Source organism: Rosa chinensis, chromosome 5, assembly GCF_002994745.2.
Source record: "Rosa chinensis cultivar Old Blush chromosome 5, RchiOBHm-V2, whole genome shotgun sequence".
NCBI lineage: Eukaryota > Viridiplantae > Streptophyta > Magnoliopsida > Rosales > Rosaceae > Rosa > Rosa chinensis.
In genome coordinates, this window is record NC_037092.1 from 37,792,219 (window position 1) to 37,810,000 (window position 17,782).

Sequence of the window (17,782 nt, forward strand, 5' to 3'; positions counted from 1 at the left end):
CCCAAATTGAAAATCGATGCCCACATTGATTCCAAACATCGTTTCCCAAATTGTAAATTAATGTCCACATTGATGCTAGACATCGTTCCCTGTAGTTTACATCGACGTCGATTAGTTTTTTAAACATCACTTCTCACTCAATACGTCGTTATCCATGAAAAATGAGACATCGATTTTAGTTTCGAAACTGATGTATTATCTCTTTATTGACATCATTTTTGTAGTTTAACACTGATTTGAAACAGGTGTATATACATCATATCCTTTATATGAGATGTCCAAGAAATTAATTATAGCTGCTAAAATGCTTGTAATCCACATTCGACAACATGACATTCTGAATTAATTCAATATGGGGCATTGCATTAATTTATGTAGAACAGCAGAATTGTTAATAGTTCCAAAAATAGGCAAAAACACCCCAACCTACATCAAGGCTAGCCCAAAAGAGACCATTGAAATAACTATATGCAGTTTAGTTCACCTGCAACTGTACAACGTTCTACTTCAAAATGGTTCTACAAAATCTAGCTAGCCTTACTCAAAATCACTTTGGTAGAGTCAGCATCTATAGCAAAGTCTGTAAATAGTCAGCTACTTCAATGCGGACCTCGTCAAGTTCATCTTGGGTGTATACTTTCTGAGTCTTCGCTGCTCACTACGAATATATTCAATAAAATAAGTCATAATCTGCCCCCAATAAAATCTGGCCACTATAAAATCTGTTCACGTATTTGGAAACAGACCATTGAAATTAGTTAGATGGGTTGGTGAGTTGGCACCCAAAATGTCAAAATCATAATACAAAAAGAATAATCCTAAGCTGGTGATTAAGAGGAATAGTTTTCCCAATCCTACACTTACCAAACATGCATATATCTTCCTCTTCTCAAGCCTCTAATCCACCAATCAAAAGGCCACTTCCAACCACCAGTAGATAGAAAAGCAAAGCATAAACATCCCCGCGTTTTTCTGAAGACACAGATTCAATCATAACAATTTCAAATTTCAAATTCAATATATAACATCAAAATGAACATGCTTTACAATCACTACCACAGTTTATCGTATATAAAACAACACATACAAGCTGCCATACAAAAACAACCCATACAAAGCCATACAACCAAAAGAAATAATCGAACCCTCACCGTTTAATAGTTGTTTTTAATCCCTCTCTGTAACCTGCAAACAAAAAGGAACAACAGAGTCAGAAGGCAGAGCTGCAAAATGGAAATACAAGGGGTTGGAATTAACAAAAAAAGGGCGGAACTGTAGGCCACTATTTCTTTGCGGTGCTTACCTCTGAAAGATTGGCAGCAGGGCTCGGCGGTGGAGACACAATGATGCCTGAAATGAAAAGGATAAATTAATGTTCACAAATAAAGAAAGAGAACAGTTAGCAAGTACAGTGTGCAGTGGTGAAGCGGTGCTGACAATCAAAAGTGACATTCTGAATTAATTTGTTAAGCCATTTGAGGTGGTGATGTGCTGCAGCAGTGCCAGACATGGTTAATAACAAATGACGGCTACGTTAATTAAGCCTCAATCTGGAACTTGCAAAAATCAAACGGCCGTGACTATAATTAATTCAATCTTGCAGTTGCTAGACACATAAAGAATTAAGCTTAATTTGTACACCAGAAGCTAGCAGACGATGGCATGTTTAATCAATTAATCTTTGGAGTGCTAACAAGTTTAGTTAGAAGATAAATACAAAGTGCAGCAACAAGATTCAATTAACAATTGCTTTGCCAAACAACAAATAGTTTTAATCATATATAATTGAATATTAAGGCATGGATTGCTTGGCATAATTCAAAGCATGAAAGGCATGTTGTACTTTTTGACAAAAATGATGCAAGGGTCTTCAAATATATATTGCATGATTAACAATTGCAAATGATGGTCAAAAAGGGAGGTGATGAACAAGAAGACAAAAGGCCAAGTATGCAAGCATGTGTGCAAAAACCATTTTAAATTGCTTTGTTTTCTGGAATCGGTGGTAAATGGTGGTCACAATCAAAGCAGGACATGGTGGCAACAACAAACACAAGGCAGCAAGGTCATTGTCAAAAGCCTACCTTTCTGAAAGATTGACCGTCGAAAAATGGTGAAGACCTGCAGATAATGACAAATAGTGTTGGTTCATATCCGAATGCAGAAAGATAAATGTACTAGATCAACAAGAAAATGGACAAAGGTATAGAGTAATAGAAGTCAAAACTAGACCTTCATAACAAGAAAGGGAGAGCAGCTGATTGAGCAAGAAAGATTTCCCAGAGCGGTATGGCCCAATAACCTGAGCAGACAATCATTTGATAAAGAGAAAACAAGACTCGTATAGCAAGTACAGTTTGCCAAAAGAAAACAAGACTTGTCCATAAATTGTAATAAAATTTTTTGGGGAAGATTATAATTCTCAATAACCTTTCACCATGTGTGTGCATGTGGACGCAGAAAACATTCTGTATTTCTGATCAGTGTGTGGAACTTGCAATATAACTCATTTCTAGAGTTTGGTGACAAAAAAATGCTACTGATGCAGTTATCACCCTTTTTTTTTTTTTTGGTCTGATTAGTTATCTCTCCATCTCTCTTGACACAAATCTTTACTGTTACAACAAGTCTTAAACATTCTTTTGGGGTAGGTTCAGTTTTCAATATAGCTCCAAGTGACTGACAAACCTAGAAAAAGTTGTATAATTACAATAAAACAAGAACATAACAAAACAAAGAACCAAGCAGATGCAGGACTCCTTCTTTCACCCCTTTCACTGAAAATAGCTGCTCTCTATCCTAAATGGGAAGTGAGGTCTTGGGTGATGCGGTGGGGTTTGGGAAGTGGAAGACTAACCCATTTTGTGTAACATCCTCTTACTGCTTGATCACTAGGCATATTTATATCACTAAAACAATTCATTCAAAATCAATCACACCAAGTTTATTGGTGCTTTGAAAGTATATTTATAGGTCCTTTATAATCTTTTGATACTAGGCAATATATACAAATTGAAGTTTTAGCTAAAACGAATATAAAATTCTGAGTTCTACTGATGCCGAGGAAAAGGGATCTAATCTTACTGCAACAGCTGCAATCGGAGTTTTTATTCTTTCAATGGCCTCTAGGCCTTCCTTTGAAAGACGAAGTTTTGTATGACCAGGATCTGGTTCCACAATAGGAAACCTGCATGTGCAATATTACAAATAACAAACCAGTCACGATATTGACAAAACGCAGCTGCAATAGTTGCAAAGTTAATTTTCTGGAAGCAAATATGACAAAACAAATTTTTGCCAGTAAAATAGAAGAAACTAACAGGGTTTAGTCAGTAATATGTATACATGTATTCAGTCATACAAGCTACATACTCACTGCTCTAGAGGACCTCCAAACTTTATCCTCACATGACAATCACTTCCAGAGTTTCAACATAACAGAAAAGTTATGTTCTTGATAGTGACTCAAGCTATCCTATACTAGGATTCTGCCCTACTCAACAATTAAGAACAAAACATTCATCACCTACAATCTAAAGTACCTTATGACCTTATAATCTATATCAAATTTCATGACTTGACTGGCATTTTCCTACTATTAGGCACAAGCTTCATGCAAGAACAATCTTTGCAGTATTCTTGAAGTATATTTAAATTTCTTCCTAGAGTTAGCAGCAGAGCAAATGTACTGGAAGATCTAAACCAAAAGCTGCCAAATTTATCACCAACGTCACTGAACATGCCCAAATCAAAATGCTATTAGTGTAGTACCTTGAAACCAAAAAAAGTCAAAAGCTTTCCAATTGATCCAATTGGCATATAATTCTTGTTGCAAAAACAAACAAATGCTGCGATTCAAAAACAGAGGCAATCGAAACAACTCACGCTTGGTGATAATTCTCAATCGAGGAAGTCCCAGATGCACAAAAGCTCAAGATTATCGAAACAACCACAACCCAAGAGGCTTGTGTCTCAATGTGATTGAGTTACAGTCTTTTGATGAGAAATTATGTGAAGGGACAAAAGGGTACGAATGAATTGGGTTTTGCAGACAACGTAGTAGTGAGGAATGGGATCTGAAGAAAACAGAGAAAAGAGTGTACGTTAAGAATCGTGCAGGTGGAATGAGAATTTGTCAAAACGTGCTGCAATCAAAGCAAAAAGCAAAAGAAAGAAGACGCTCCATCTCTGAATCACAACTAAGCCCAAGCAATTGGCAATTAGAAAAGAAATATACAGAATCCAAGACCAGTAGGACAACCCCAGTTCAGAGCTACCTCAAATAAACCCAAAAAACACAACATATACTATTCTAAAACAACTTTCCTAAAAGAGCAAGTATAAGCCAGATTTCAAGAATCAATAGGTAAAGAACAAAATCAGAAACAACCCAGAAACTGATTAATCAAAACAATCGATACCCATATCAGTACTCATCTCAAAGCTTAAAACTTTACCATTGAAGCCATCACTAAAGCACAAACACAAAAGCATGCACCTTCCTTGAAGCAAATCACATCGATAATGTGAAGCTTTTTAGTTGATAAACAAGCAAAATTTGACATTGGCGGACCACTCAAGGACATGTATGCTACGTTTGGTGAAATGGGTCCAACAAAGTTTGGAAATTTAAGCTTATGGTTTAGTTTAAGACCCAAAATTTGCAAAAACCGAAACCTAAAACTCAACAAAATCCCCAAAATTTCCCAAATCAGTGACAAACAATGACAAGAATTGAGAAAGAGCGAACCAGAGATAAAGAATGCCCAGAAAGCTCCAGTTACATGGTCATGCAAAGCTTCGAGCTTTGCCCAGCTCAATGAAGAATGCCTCAGTAGATGAAACACAAATCCTTGGAAGCAAATTAAGAAACAAAAGCTCATATCGATGATTCAGAACTCACAAACATGTATTCCACAGATTAGTGAATTACCTACGACTCAGAAGCTCAAAGTTTCCCCGAAACAGCGGCCTCGATCTCCCATCCTGTTCACTGTCTTGGAGCACAGGAGCTGGTCTGACTCGAAAAAGAAGGAGGACGAGGCGTCGAGTTCTGGTTGGATTCGAAGAACCAAGAGGATTTAGGTTTTGGTCGGAGGCGTAGAGCTAAGAGGATGAATAGGAGGCTGTCTGTCGAATAGAGGCTGTCGAATAGTTAGGGTAGTCTTAAGTCAATTTTAGTCCAAATATGTCAAGTGTGGGAAACAACTTCTCATCCCCGCGTTTTCTTTAAAAAAATTTTAACTTAGCCGCTCAGCCTTTCCGCAAAAATTTAAATTAAAGTTTAGATATCAGTCAACAGTAAATATTGATGTCAGTACATAGAAATCGGTATTTGAGAAATCGATGTTAATGACATTTTTTTACATCGCGTGAATTCCTCACCGATGTAATTGTCGTGATGTCTAAGGCCAAAATTCTAGTAGTGGGGGTGTAAATTTTGGAATAGGAAATAATGGGTTTCTAATCAAGAAATGGGTCGGAGGAGAAGCAGCCTGATCTGGTTAAGAGATTCCTCGAGGCAAAATCCCCTCAAGGCAGACCTAGCTAAGTAAGGTGAAATCCCCTCAAGGCAGATTTAGATGAGGTGAATTCCTGAAGGCAGATCTAGGAGAGATGAAATCATATTCTAGTTAGAAAACAGGCTGAAAGAGACAGCTCAGTTTATTTAGGGAACTTTAGGAAGGTCGGATCCCCTCGAAGCTAAATCCTCGATCTTGAGGTGGATTTAGATAAGGCGGAATCAGTCAGTAGAATCAGTCAGCTCAGCCAAATCCATAGCAAGTGGGAAGCACTCCCCAACGTTGTTCTAAGAGTGGCGTACGTATAGTGGATCCACTAACGCATGCATGACTTGCGGACTTTACACACCACTACACGCACTAGTCGAGATATCCGCTCAAGCTCGCCTATAAATACTTGGTGAGGTGAACAATCGAGGTAGGCAATCATTCTCGTCTACACTTAGTACAACTCAAACACTCAGTAACTTAGGGATCCGAATATTTTTTGCAGATAGCCCCTCTTCTTTCAACTTGACTTGCCAACACCAATCCATCTTCTGAGGACGTCATGAAGACAACCTCTTGATCATTGAGCTTTCACTCACTCTCACCCCAATTAACAAAGTAAGTTGAGAGTACTTCTACCCAATTTTTCAGCACCATGCAACAAGTTGTTACATTTATTTTATGCTAATTAGGTGTTAACTTTGTATTGTATAAAAAATACAACCTCACTTTTGTATAAAAGCTTCCAAAGACAGAAGAATATGAAAAATTCTCAAGAATGTCTCGATCTAGTAAAGTTATTTTACTATTTTAACTTCAGACAGTATTTGACAGGAAATATTGGTCTCTTTCCGCGATTGCAATTGTGCTCTTTCACTCCCGCCCACAACGCCATGACACTACTGGTCGGCAGAGCCAGAGGTGAACCCGAACTCGAACTCGAACTCGAAGACAGAAGCAGAGTTCGCAGGTTTAATTATAAATTTATAATCTTAATTAAATGTTCAAAAGCAAATCCAATCGGACCCCAAAGCTGTCAAGGTCCGCTTCTTATAAAGAGGGCCGTACCAGAAATTGGCATCCCTCTTCAAGGCGCAACTCTAATTCACAGAGAGACCACCGAGCAGTTACCGTTTTAGCCCTCCACGGCTGCGCCAACACCGGGAGGACGAGGATCGCCGGAAGAATATGAAACGCCCAGGCCCAGCATGTAGGTATATGCATGCTTTTGGTTTTTGGTTTGGGGTTGTTATCAGATATATAGATAAAGTTAACCTAGCTAGTCTCGTTAATTAACAAGAACCAAAAGAAAGTAGCCAAGGATTATCATTTCTCAACCAGGCTAGTTGATGTTGTACAACTTTGGCAACCATCAGAATATATGAAGATTGTCTTTGAGTTCATGTATGTTCATTTTTCTATGGTTCCATTTTTGTATATCGGGCCGACAGTGGAATTGGTAATTAAACAAACAGGTCAAATAATGCTGGAGGTCCGGTTGGGTCCTGCCTCATTTGTCTTCAAAAGGGCCACCCATCTTGGTCATGCCCGCACATTCAAGGCTGCTCATATGATGCAAAAGTTTTCAAACACTATCAAATAGTTTGTCAGTGTTGTTATAGCTCAAATGCGCACCCTCTTGAAGATGATATATACGGCATGTACTGTTGTTATGAAGAGTTGTTACCTTTGTCGTATGATGGCTAATATATGTCAAAAAGACCTTGAAGTAAACAAGCAAGAGACCAGTTTCCTTGCTTGTTTGATGTTTTAGCTAAACCAGTGTGTCCTTTTTTCTGGTATTCAGTAATATTGTCGTTTCTGGTTAACTTCAGGAAACCAACCAAATCCATAATTAGAAACATAAAAAAACCAAGCATAACTGATTGTGCAAATATATTCAGTTGATCAATGAAAATTGTTTAAATGAGTACCTGTTCAGCTTTGATAAAATTCTTGATTCAGTAGTCTGCAGCTTTTGCTCTCTGTGTTTCTTCCAATTTTCTCATTATTCTAATGAAAGTACATCCAATAATATGGTTCTCAAGAATCACAACTCATATCAATGCAAAGGGTTTGATTTTTATTTTGCAACTAGGCATTGGATATAATTCTGATAACAACAGGTGAAATAAAAAAAACAAGCACAATTGCTTTTGCAAGAAAAAAAAAGGATGTACCCTGTTAGTATAAGTATATAATTGGCATTATGTTTAAGTAAAATTGAATTGCAGAGAGAGAATTGTGTTGTATTATTGATAATAGGAGCCCTTTATATAGGGAGTTACAGAGTACATGAAAGGTAATAGAATCCGAACATAACTAGAAATCCAGAACCTTCTCCTATTACAACTCTACGACTAAAACCCTAGTTTGAAGAGGCACACATGATGTCGACTTCCTTCAATACTCTCCCTTGTGCCGCTCAAACTTGGTGATGACGCTTTGATCATTGCCTCATTAAAAACCTAGTCAGGTAACAAAAACCCTGTGGGACAAAAATAACCCTGGTCGAAGGAGAAAAAGAGCATAACACGTCCTTCACTCTTTTAGATCGAACATGTAAACATCATGTCTCCCCCTGATGTCAATATCTCCCCCTGATTGCAACAATCATGGGAGTTCGGATAACTTTCTTAATCTGATGCTCTTCACATGTTTCTCAAAGGTGGATTTTGGTAACGACTTAGTAAATAAGTCCACTACATTATCCTCTGATCGGATTTGGTTCACTTCAATATTTAGAAGTGCTTGTTGTTGCTGATTGTAAAAGAACTTAGGCGATATATGCTTGGTGTTGTCACCCTTGATGAAACCTAATTTCATTTGCTCAATACAAGCTACATTATCTTCATAAATTCATGTAGGTTCATAAATTCATGTAGGTTCATCTGTGGTAGACTTCAAATCACAAGTTCCTCGAATGTGTCTAACTACAGACCTTAGCCATATGCATTCTCGCTCGGCTTCATGTAGAGCAATAATCTCTGCATGATTTGAGGAAGTAGCAACAAGGGTCTGCTTTGTAGACCTCCAAGATATCGCAGTGCTTCCCATGGTAAAGACATAACCCATTTGGGAGTGACATTTGTGAGGGTCAGAGAGATACCCTACATCAGCAAAACCCATCAAGACATCGTTGTCATTTTGATGGAGGGGAGGAGGAGAACGTCGGCCACCATAGACGGTGTCATCGGTGTCAACATCACGGAAGGTGGCATTTTGCCTTGTGGGGTTCGATCCCACACTTCCGTTATTTCTTTTCTCTCTATAGGGATAAAACAAGCCCATATCAATCGTACCTCTCAAGTATCGAAAGATTCTCTTTATACCAATCCAATGACGGCGTGTTGGCGCAGAGCTATGTCGAGCTAACAAGTTTACTACGAACTAAATGTCCGGTCTTGTGCATTGAGCTAAGTACAATAATACGCCTATTGCACTTAGATAGGGCACTTCAACCTCTAATAAGTCTTCGTCCTCATCCCTTGCACGAAATGGATCTTTTCTGGGCTTAAGAGTACAGTTGATCATGGGAGTACTCACAGGTTTCGCTTTATCTTCATTAAAGCGCCTTAGTAATTTTTGAGTATATGCTGACTGATGGGGATCATAATCCCATCACTACGGTGCTCGAGTTCTAGTTTAAGGAAAAACTGTGTTTTCCCAAGATCTTTCATCTCAAATTTGGATTTCAAGTATTTAGCAGTTTCCTTTAACTCATTTAGAGTTCCAATTAGGTTCATGTCATCAACATAAACTACTACAATTGCAAATCCGGAACTTATCCTTTTTATAAACACGCATGGGCATATTTCATTGTTGACATATCCCTTCCCAATCAAGTATTCACTTAGACGGTTATACCACATCCGTTCGGATTGTTTCAATCCATATAGTGAGCGTCTCAATCTTATTGAAAATGCGCTCCGTGGTTTAGAGCCACTGGATTTGGGTAATTGAAGTCCAACTGGAACCTTCATATATATCTCTGAATCTAGATCCCCATATAGATATGTTGTAACCACATCCATAAGCTGCATGTCAAGTTTTTCAGAAACTACCAAACTGACAAGGTCACTACTACAAAAAGGTCATCAGACGACGGTGAATTTGTGTTGTGTGATGACCAAGCTCACCGTGGTCTAAGTGAGTGTTGTGTGATTGAAAAATCAGACAACGGTGATTTCACCGTTGTGTGATAATAGTTTGCTCAACAGAAATACCTATTTCCGTTGTGTGAGTTCTGCGCAGCATGTGCCTGGCATGGCATGCGCGGCGATGCCTCGGCACATTCAGACAACAGAAGATGAAATTTTGCCGTTGTCTGAGATTCATAACACACAACAGGTATGACTTATTCTTTGTTGTCTGAGATTCATAACACACAACGGATATAACTCATTATTTGTTGTCTGAGACTACTAACAGACAACGGATATAACTTAATATTTGTTGTCTGAGGTAAGTAACACACAACTGAAGTAAAATTATTTCCCTTGTCTGTTGATTACTCAGACAACAGTGATCATTTTATTTCTGTTGTGTGTTATGAATCTCACACAACAGAATTTTGTTTTCTTTTGTTGTTGGTTGTTAGTTCACACAACAATTATATTTGGTTATCCGTTGTGTGAATACTGTAATCAATTGGGTACCAACTAGTGACTGTTGTAGGAGAAGCCTCAATTTTGAACTCTTTTACATTCATACAACACATTGTTTTGTATTGTGTTGTATGACTAAACCTTGAACAACAACAAGAATATCAATATAAATGTTTGTCCAGAATAATGCTCAATATATTACCATATAAACAATACTCTAATCCATATATATCATTCAAGTACCATTATTCAAGCATCAATACATTCAAGTAACAAGATAATGCACCAAACAAGAGCATTCTTAGCTAGCTACACATGAATAAAAAACATTCCTATTCTTGATGGCTCTTAACCTTCAGCTGCCATTCGCTTCTACAAAACCTCGAATGTCTCACTCACAATTGGCCTGCAAGATGCAAACTTGTTTAGTGATTTGAAAAAAATTGACAATGTCTGCATTAGGCACAGGCAGCTCATCTTTAAACCCTGTAGCAGAATTACATATGTAATGGTTGCGTTTCACATCAACTAACTGAATCTTTCACAAAGAGAAAAAAAAAAAAACAATTACATCAAGTGGTTCAAGACTACACAATTGTGTCAAGTACTTTTGAAATGATAAAAAAGTTACATGGTGCATCAGAAGGTGCTTGAGACTACTACATATGCTAAAATGGCACAACACCTTGAGATAACAGCAACCAACTCACCCATTCCATTGATGATCTTTATAATCTTTGTTTTCTTGCTCTCCTCTATGCCCGAGTCAATAAGAAAGTGCTCAACAAGTTTGTCCTCTGAAGGATCTCTACATGCCAAAGTAGTTGGTCCAAATCAGCACAAGGGAAGGAAAGGAAGAATAAATGGAAGAAGCAGATAAGTTTACCCCAACAATCAACATCTGTGTTTGCCTCTTTGTTTAAATCTGGATTTAATGTGTTGTATGCTTGCTGCAAAAAGTGTATTGGAACTACCAACACAAAACCTACATGCAGGTGACTTTGCTACCATATAAGGCCAAGGAAACAGATTACTGTCATGAAACCTTTACCTTTGGCAACTTATCTTGCTGGCTTAGATGATCCACGTGAAGCCTCACATTTGATGCAGCAGGAATCCAAAAGCTACGGTCAACCTCAGAATATACATTTGCAACTATATCAAATAATGTTTCAGCTCCATTTTCTATCGCTTTCAAGATGGAACTTTCTCTACCTCTACGGTTCCTGAAAGAGCAACCCTCTTATGTCAGATTACATTTGACACAGAGCTATGGTGAGTAATTTTACAATAGCATTTAGGCCAAAGTGTGATGTTCGAGAGGAGAGCCTTATGTTTCATACCTGAGATATCCACAAAGCATGTGCTTTGGCCAGAGGTTAACTCTCCCATGCATGGGGATCAAAGCATGTGGGGAAATCTCCATAAATTTGTATGTTGATTGAAAGTAATCCTGTAAATGAGGAGAAAAACAAAAATCTTCATGCATATAGTAACTACAAATTGGGCATGTGTTTTCCGGTCTAATCCCACAATGACACTCATCAATTAGGCTAGGAAACTTATATAGGAAATAACTATGACACAATATAAATAGGACAAATGAACTTACAGTCATATTTCCCCCGGAAGTAACATCCAGTATGGCACTACCTTGACTGAAACACAAGTGAGCTTCTACCGGTTCGAATTAAAGACACTTCCATGAGGAGAAACAAGAAATGTGATATGGTCGCCCACTTTATTGCAAATCCCATCTTAAATTTGATATGATTTTTGAATAAGAAAATCAAGTGAGAACTACCGGAGAGAAAATGGCAATCAACCGCTGACCGCCAATGCAAATCTCTTCAGTTCCAGAAATAGCAGTAAAGCCAAGAGACCAGTCATCTGTCAACATATAAGACCATGAGCTTAGGAAGTAGAAGTTATAAGCAGAGCTTGAAAAGAGCAGCGCAAAGGTAATAATTAGAAACTGATATCCTAAGTTCCATAAACATTATTCATCTATCTTGCTAAACAATTACCATAGTCATTCTAATATTTTAAAAGTTAACAAAATGTTCTTAACTGAGGGTACAGAAAGACCAGTATTCTGAGGGAAATGAGGAATAGGAAATAAAGTTTTAACCTCTTCGTATAGAGTTAGTTTTTTAAATTTAAAATCATTTAAAAATACTGGAAAGTTTGGGGAATTACATAATTGAGATTACTATCTTTGTCCCTATGCTTTTCAGTCACTGGATACACATAATGTTACAATCACAACCTTTCCCAATGCGTCGCATGGTGTTTTCATGTGCTAATAATGTAGCCTCAGGATTGCAACGTTGAATAACTGAAAGACCTGGGAACAGAAAAGGAACAAACACCTGCACATCAATTTAAATAAAAATTACAATGTCTTATCCTAAGTTTTATTAGTTTTACACAACCTACCATCCACATGATCGCGATGATGATGAGTAACAAACACAATTAACTTTCTCGGCAAAGCAGCTACAATTTGTCTGAGCTGATAATACAGAAAGAAAAACGATATATGTTAAGAACTAAACTGGTAAGCATTCTGTATAGAATTTGTTGAAATTGTAACAGATGAAAAATAAAGCCGGTTCCAGTCTTAGCAAAACCTGCTATCACAATAAAATCTGTAAACACTAATTCTTTTACAAGAGTTTCTTCTCTTAAACAGACCTGGTAAATGATGGCTAAAAATAAACCATTTTCCAGGCACAGCAGAGCAAACTAACATGCCATACCTCTTCATGGAATTTAGACTGACACCCAGGATCCACTATCAACGCATCTCCACACACGATAAAACCATTCTTTCTAGAATCATTTGGAACATTTTTAGGTGCAAAAACAATCAGGTTTGTTGTACGAAAAGGTTTTCCTGTCCTGCTTCCCATAGGTACAAGCACAACACCATGAGGGTACTCCTGAATTGAAAATAAATTTTTACTCCTTAATTCTATAAGACCACAAAAAAAGATGTGAATCTGTAATGCTTGATAAAAATTGTGCAGTAAAATAAAACAACAGAACCAGTAGTTGAACACCATGGTTATCAGATTCGCAAACTTATTTTCTCATTAGAGCTGTTAAATCAGATATTGAACGTCAAAACGCATCTAATCAAGGTGAATGAAATAAGCCAGGACAGTTCATCAAATGGTACCCTCAAGTTCAATAGCTGGTGAGTGGGTTTTAATTTCATATAAAAAGAGGAAAGGTAAACATAGGCCATTCTAAGCAATTCTAATAACATCCAGGATTACTACAAGGTTCCTTATGAATGCTATGAAGTACATCCATCCTTGAAGCTTATTAAAGCATGCTCAACATACTCATACACAAGCATCCTATAAAAAAAACTCTCAAGTATATTAGTGCAAAGACGATAAATAAGTAAGCCACAAACAGAATTCAATGAACTGAAAAAAAAAAAAAAAATTGATGAAAAGGAGACACAACATATCAGAACCGAAGACCAACATACCTGTGAGCACCTTCAGCACAGTAGCCAAGCAACCTCACTAAATTCTTATGGCGAACATGACCAATTGCTTCCACTTCAACCTTGAACTCCTTCTCAGCTTGTCCCCTGCAGCAAAACCCAACTAAATCATCAAGCTATCTCAACGTAGCAGCCATTTATAGCAAAACCCAACTAAATCATCAGCCATTTCTCTCTGTACACAATCCCATATCCACCTTCACCAATCACATTCTCATCAGCAAACCCGTTATATGATCCTTCAAAGTTTCAAACCCTCTATATGATCCTTCTCTTTTTCCAGAACAGCAGGGGAGACGAACAAAGGAAAGTAGCAATTTTTAATCTTCATTTTCTTTATTTCTGCATCGAAGAATGCCTACACATCAACAGAACTGTGAGGTAAGCAGCTGTGCTGGAATTACATTACGATGGCAAATTGTCAAATGAATAGATAAATTAGCAAGCAAAAGTTATTAAAATACTCAATTAGAAGCTACTGGATAAAGTTCATAACTTTGAAACTGGGGATGGACATATCACAAGTTCGGCAGCAATACTAAATTATACAAGTGCAATGTGTGGTAGTCCAAGATCAGGGGTTTACATAAGGATGCCACTAAAAAGTAGCACTTGGTAAGATAGCTAGAAATAAAACTAGGGAAAAAGAGTCATCCGGCGACCCCTTAAACACTAGACAAACGCATATCACAATGCAGACACCAGATAGTTTTTTACTAGCTCTACAAGCGAAAGAAGAACACAATTAACAGATGAAACTGCATCACTAAACATCAAAAGTATACTTACTTGCATGGTCTCCCATATTGCCATTGTCCATGGCCTCAAAATATAACAACCAGATATGTCATAGTATTCAATCATCTCACCGAAAATAACAACCTGCACGGAACAAAAACAACACCCAAAAATCTCGCTTACACTTGTTCAAATAAATTGCCGAACACAACCTAGTTCAAAGAAACATCATACCTCCGAATACCACTCCCCAAAATTCTCATCCTTCTTCTTGGTCAAACCGAGGCCGGTTTCTTTCTTCACCTCCTTCTTCTTCCCCCCTAATAATCAGTAACAAATTCCGAGCTAAGCTCACAGCAAAACGAAATCAAAGTAAAAACCTGAAAACCGAGAAACGGAAAAGCAAGGCAAACTCACCACCACCACCACCACCTCCATGCTTGACTTTCACTTTGGCATTGGCATTAGGCTTCTTGTCACCGGTGTCAGCCATGTCCTGATTGTTCTAACCTAAAATTAGAGCATATCATACACACCACAATTAGGGTTCATTCAACAATTCTTAGCAGTTAAAATTCAGACCCAGAAGAACAAAAGCAGAGCAAGACTCAACATTCCAATAACGCCGGGTTGAAATCGAAAACCAAAAAAAAGAGATTTAACTTTGGTATTTCCAAGTTTCTGGCAATTCGAATTTTGGTTTAGTAGAAATGAAGCAAAAGAGTTTAGGGTTGAAGAAGCTTATGCATTACCTTAGCGAGCAGAGGGAAGTGAAGAGCGAGGTGATTGAGCTGAGCTGCAATCAGAGGAGGAGAGCTCTCTGAAGACATGGCGTGCTTCGTTGCAGACCGAGAGAGCGGTGGTGGTTGTGGGTGGCGGGGCTTGAGTGACAGGTCGGTGAGGCGAGAGAGAGTGAAAGCCCGAGCTGCGGCTGCCATGGAACAACCACGAGAGACTTGTGGCCTCGTGTGGTGCCTCTCAAATCTTGGGGGCTCGATTCTTGAGCTTCGGCTTCCATAGTGTTCCTCTTCTTCTTCTTCTTCTTCACTCTTTTGATCGGATTCTTGAGCTTCGGCCATGGTTGCAAACTTGCAGATCGAGATTGAGAGAGCTTTCACGAGAGATAGGGGTTTCGCACAGAGATAGAGAGAGAGGATGGTGAGAGAGATCCAAATAGACTGGGATCCAAATAGACTTAGGGTTTATGAGAGCGGGATTGAGATTGAGAGCGGACCGAGATTTAGGGTGTGTCTGAGAAGACTGAGTTTCATTTCGTTTTGTCGAGAGAGTTTCAGTGTGGGAGGTATAATTAAACTTCAAATAAAATCTAAAGTGACTCACACAACACAAACCTAACAAACTGTTGTAAGAGTGCACTACAAAAATCAAAATGCCAAACACATGGAGGGAAATATACCGCGCCCATAGCATTTTGGCTTAAAATGTTGCCGCTTATATTCCAACTTCACACAACAGAAAAGTATAACTTCTGTTGTCTAATTTCTACAACTTGCACTAGGTTTACCTTGTGGAAGACATTCAAGCAAGCTTCCTCAAAATTTGGCATCCAGTTTTCAATCATACAACGGAAACCTCAAGCACCGTTGTATCAAGTAGCCCAAATTTCAGATTTCAAGAGGCAACCAAGACTCGAGAATGGAGGGAAATCTACCGCTAAATTTTTAAGGCTCAGACGACGGACCATGCTTAATTTCCGTTGTGCAATGTAGTTCCTATAAAAAAGTTATCACTTTGTTGGCATTCACATAACAGAATTCAACCAGCACCGTTGTATGATTAAACTAACTTCAACACACAACAGATGATTTGTGTTCCGTTGTGTGATTAGTGTTGTGTGATTAACTTTTTGTACTAGTGGGTAGTGGAACATTATAACATCCATTACGGGAGAATATGTCTCCTTGTAGTCAATTCCAGGGCGCTGTGAGAAACCTTGCACCACAAGGCGGGCTTTGTATCTAACAACCTCAATTTTCTCATTACGCTTTCTAACAATGACCCATTTATGGCCAACAGGCTTTATACTTGGGGGTGTCAACGTGCTAGGCCTAAATACCTGTCTCTTTGTTAGTGAATCCAATTCAACCTGGATCGTACCTTTCCATTTAGGCCAATCTGCCCTTCGTTGACATTCTTCAACGGAGCGAGCACTACTACAGAAAATGAATCACACGACACCTCTCATACGACGACACACTGTTTTCCGTGGTGTGAATCATTTCTCATTAGTGAGACGACGGTTGTAAAATTTCCGTCTTCTAATATGAATTCAACCAACGGGTGTTTTTCATGCATGACTTATGAATTGTTTCATAAGATGTTTACAAAATGAAAGCGTGGTGTGAGGTTAAAATGGTTTTAGGGCGGCAAGTTTCCCACCATTTGGCACCACTTAAATTTCCCTAGCATGTCGTGGTGATACGACGGTTAGTTTAAAACTGTGGTATGAATTCATAGATTTGCAAAATAGAAACACGTCCACCAACATTCCCCCTAAATGTTTCCCCCGGTTCTCTCCCCCAAATCCATTTCCCTCCACTTAGGCAATAACAAGAAGGAAACTGAAAATTTAAAAGTGGCATTCAGACAACACTTAAGTGGAAAACCATTGTTTGATGGCTTGTACGCATGCATCAACTAATGGCTTCTCCATGTGTCCAAATGGGCTCATTTGGACCAAAATACACTCGAGAAAAAAAAAAACAAAGCTCCCTACTGGGCATTCAGCACTCCACAGCTACCCGGCCAAGACATTAAGTGAACGCAGCATCACAGCTACCCTGCCTTTTCTTCGACAAACCCCGACACTCTTCTTCAACAAAGCTCTCTCTCTTCTTCACAAAACCCGACCTCTCTCTCTTTCGAGACAGACCCCAACCCCATCTCTTCTTCGACAAACCAAACCAAACCAAAGCTCTCTCTCTCTCTCTCTCTCTCTCTCCCCCCGACAAACCCCGACCAAAACCATTTCTGCCTCTAGTTAGGTCATTCGATATGGGAAATTGGGAAATAGCGAAGGGAAGAAAACCTAATGGGTAGCCTCTAGGGTTCTTCAGATCTTTCGGCGGTGGTGGTTTTTTCTTTCGGCAGAGTTGGAATCAGCGAGAGAAGACCTTGGATTGCCAGGGCGCTTCAAAATTGGAGTCAGATTAATTAGGGTTAGGCATTTGCGTCAATTGTGGAGAGGCTTCTGGATTTTGATCGCGACAAAACCTTCCAGAATGGGGCTCAATTTCACAATCCCCAATTTTCTAGGGTTTTGATTTTCAATCTTAAGAGGAAAATATTGAAGTGGAAGGCGTCTTGGAGGAAGATGTTCTCCCTCACCATCTCCGTCACCAGCCCCTCAAGACCATCACCGACCTCAATCCACCTGACTGCCG

At 38.7% G+C, this 17,782-nt stretch overlaps 3 protein-coding genes across 6 annotated transcripts; all 3 read right to left on the bottom strand.

The window, feature by feature from the left end:
- Nucleotides 1-342: 342 nt before the first annotated feature.
- LOC112203767 lies at nucleotides 343-6,734 on the bottom strand. Its single transcript, XM_024344689.2, has 9 exons — nucleotides 6,642-6,734; nucleotides 4,934-5,106; nucleotides 3,085-3,187; nucleotides 2,233-2,302; nucleotides 2,085-2,121; nucleotides 1,304-1,350; nucleotides 1,152-1,185; nucleotides 865-972; nucleotides 343-658 (listed from the first exon to the last, which is right to left on the bottom strand). Exons 1-9 carry the CDS (start codon nucleotides 6,732-6,734, stop codon nucleotides 595-597), a joined length of 729 nt encoding a protein of 242 aa, XP_024200457.1. The 3' UTR covers nucleotides 343-594.
- A 4,281-nt stretch (nucleotides 6,735-11,015) lies between these two features.
- Nucleotides 11,016-13,455, bottom strand: LOC112167338. 2 transcript variants are annotated; one of them, XM_040507046.1, is made up of 8 exons: nucleotides 13,405-13,455; nucleotides 12,880-13,062; nucleotides 12,557-12,632; nucleotides 12,387-12,464; nucleotides 11,922-12,007; nucleotides 11,730-11,775; nucleotides 11,461-11,570; nucleotides 11,016-11,343 (listed from the first exon to the last, which is right to left on the bottom strand). In XM_040507046.1, exons 1-6 carry the CDS (start codon nucleotides 13,432-13,434, stop codon nucleotides 11,767-11,769), a joined length of 462 nt encoding a protein of 153 aa, XP_040362980.1. In that variant the 5' UTR covers nucleotides 13,435-13,455; the 3' UTR covers nucleotides 11,016-11,343; nucleotides 11,461-11,570; nucleotides 11,730-11,766. The 2 variants fall into 2 exon arrangements, with proteins under 2 accessions (XP_040362980.1, XP_040362979.1); XM_040507045.1 differs by lacking the exon at nucleotides 13,405-13,455 and having other exon boundaries at nucleotides 11,017-11,343; nucleotides 12,880-13,234.
- Nucleotides 13,456-13,680: 225 nt separating this feature from the next.
- LOC112167339 (proline--tRNA ligase, cytoplasmic-like) lies at nucleotides 13,681-14,886 on the bottom strand. Of its 3 annotated transcripts, XM_040519393.1 has the most exons (5): nucleotides 14,796-14,886; nucleotides 14,613-14,698; nucleotides 14,430-14,522; nucleotides 13,838-13,998; nucleotides 13,681-13,727 (listed from the first exon to the last, which is right to left on the bottom strand). In XM_040519393.1, exons 1-4 carry the CDS (start codon nucleotides 14,869-14,871, stop codon nucleotides 13,882-13,884), a joined length of 372 nt encoding a protein of 123 aa, XP_040375327.1. In that variant the 5' UTR covers nucleotides 14,872-14,886; the 3' UTR covers nucleotides 13,681-13,727; nucleotides 13,838-13,881. The 3 variants fall into 3 exon arrangements, with proteins under 3 accessions (XP_040375327.1, XP_040375328.1, XP_040375326.1); XM_040519394.1 differs by lacking the exon at nucleotides 13,681-13,727 and having other exon boundaries at nucleotides 13,766-13,998; nucleotides 14,799-14,886; XM_040519392.1 differs by lacking the exon at nucleotides 13,681-13,727 and having other exon boundaries at nucleotides 13,766-13,998.
- Between the last annotated feature and the right edge of the window lie 2,896 nt (nucleotides 14,887-17,782).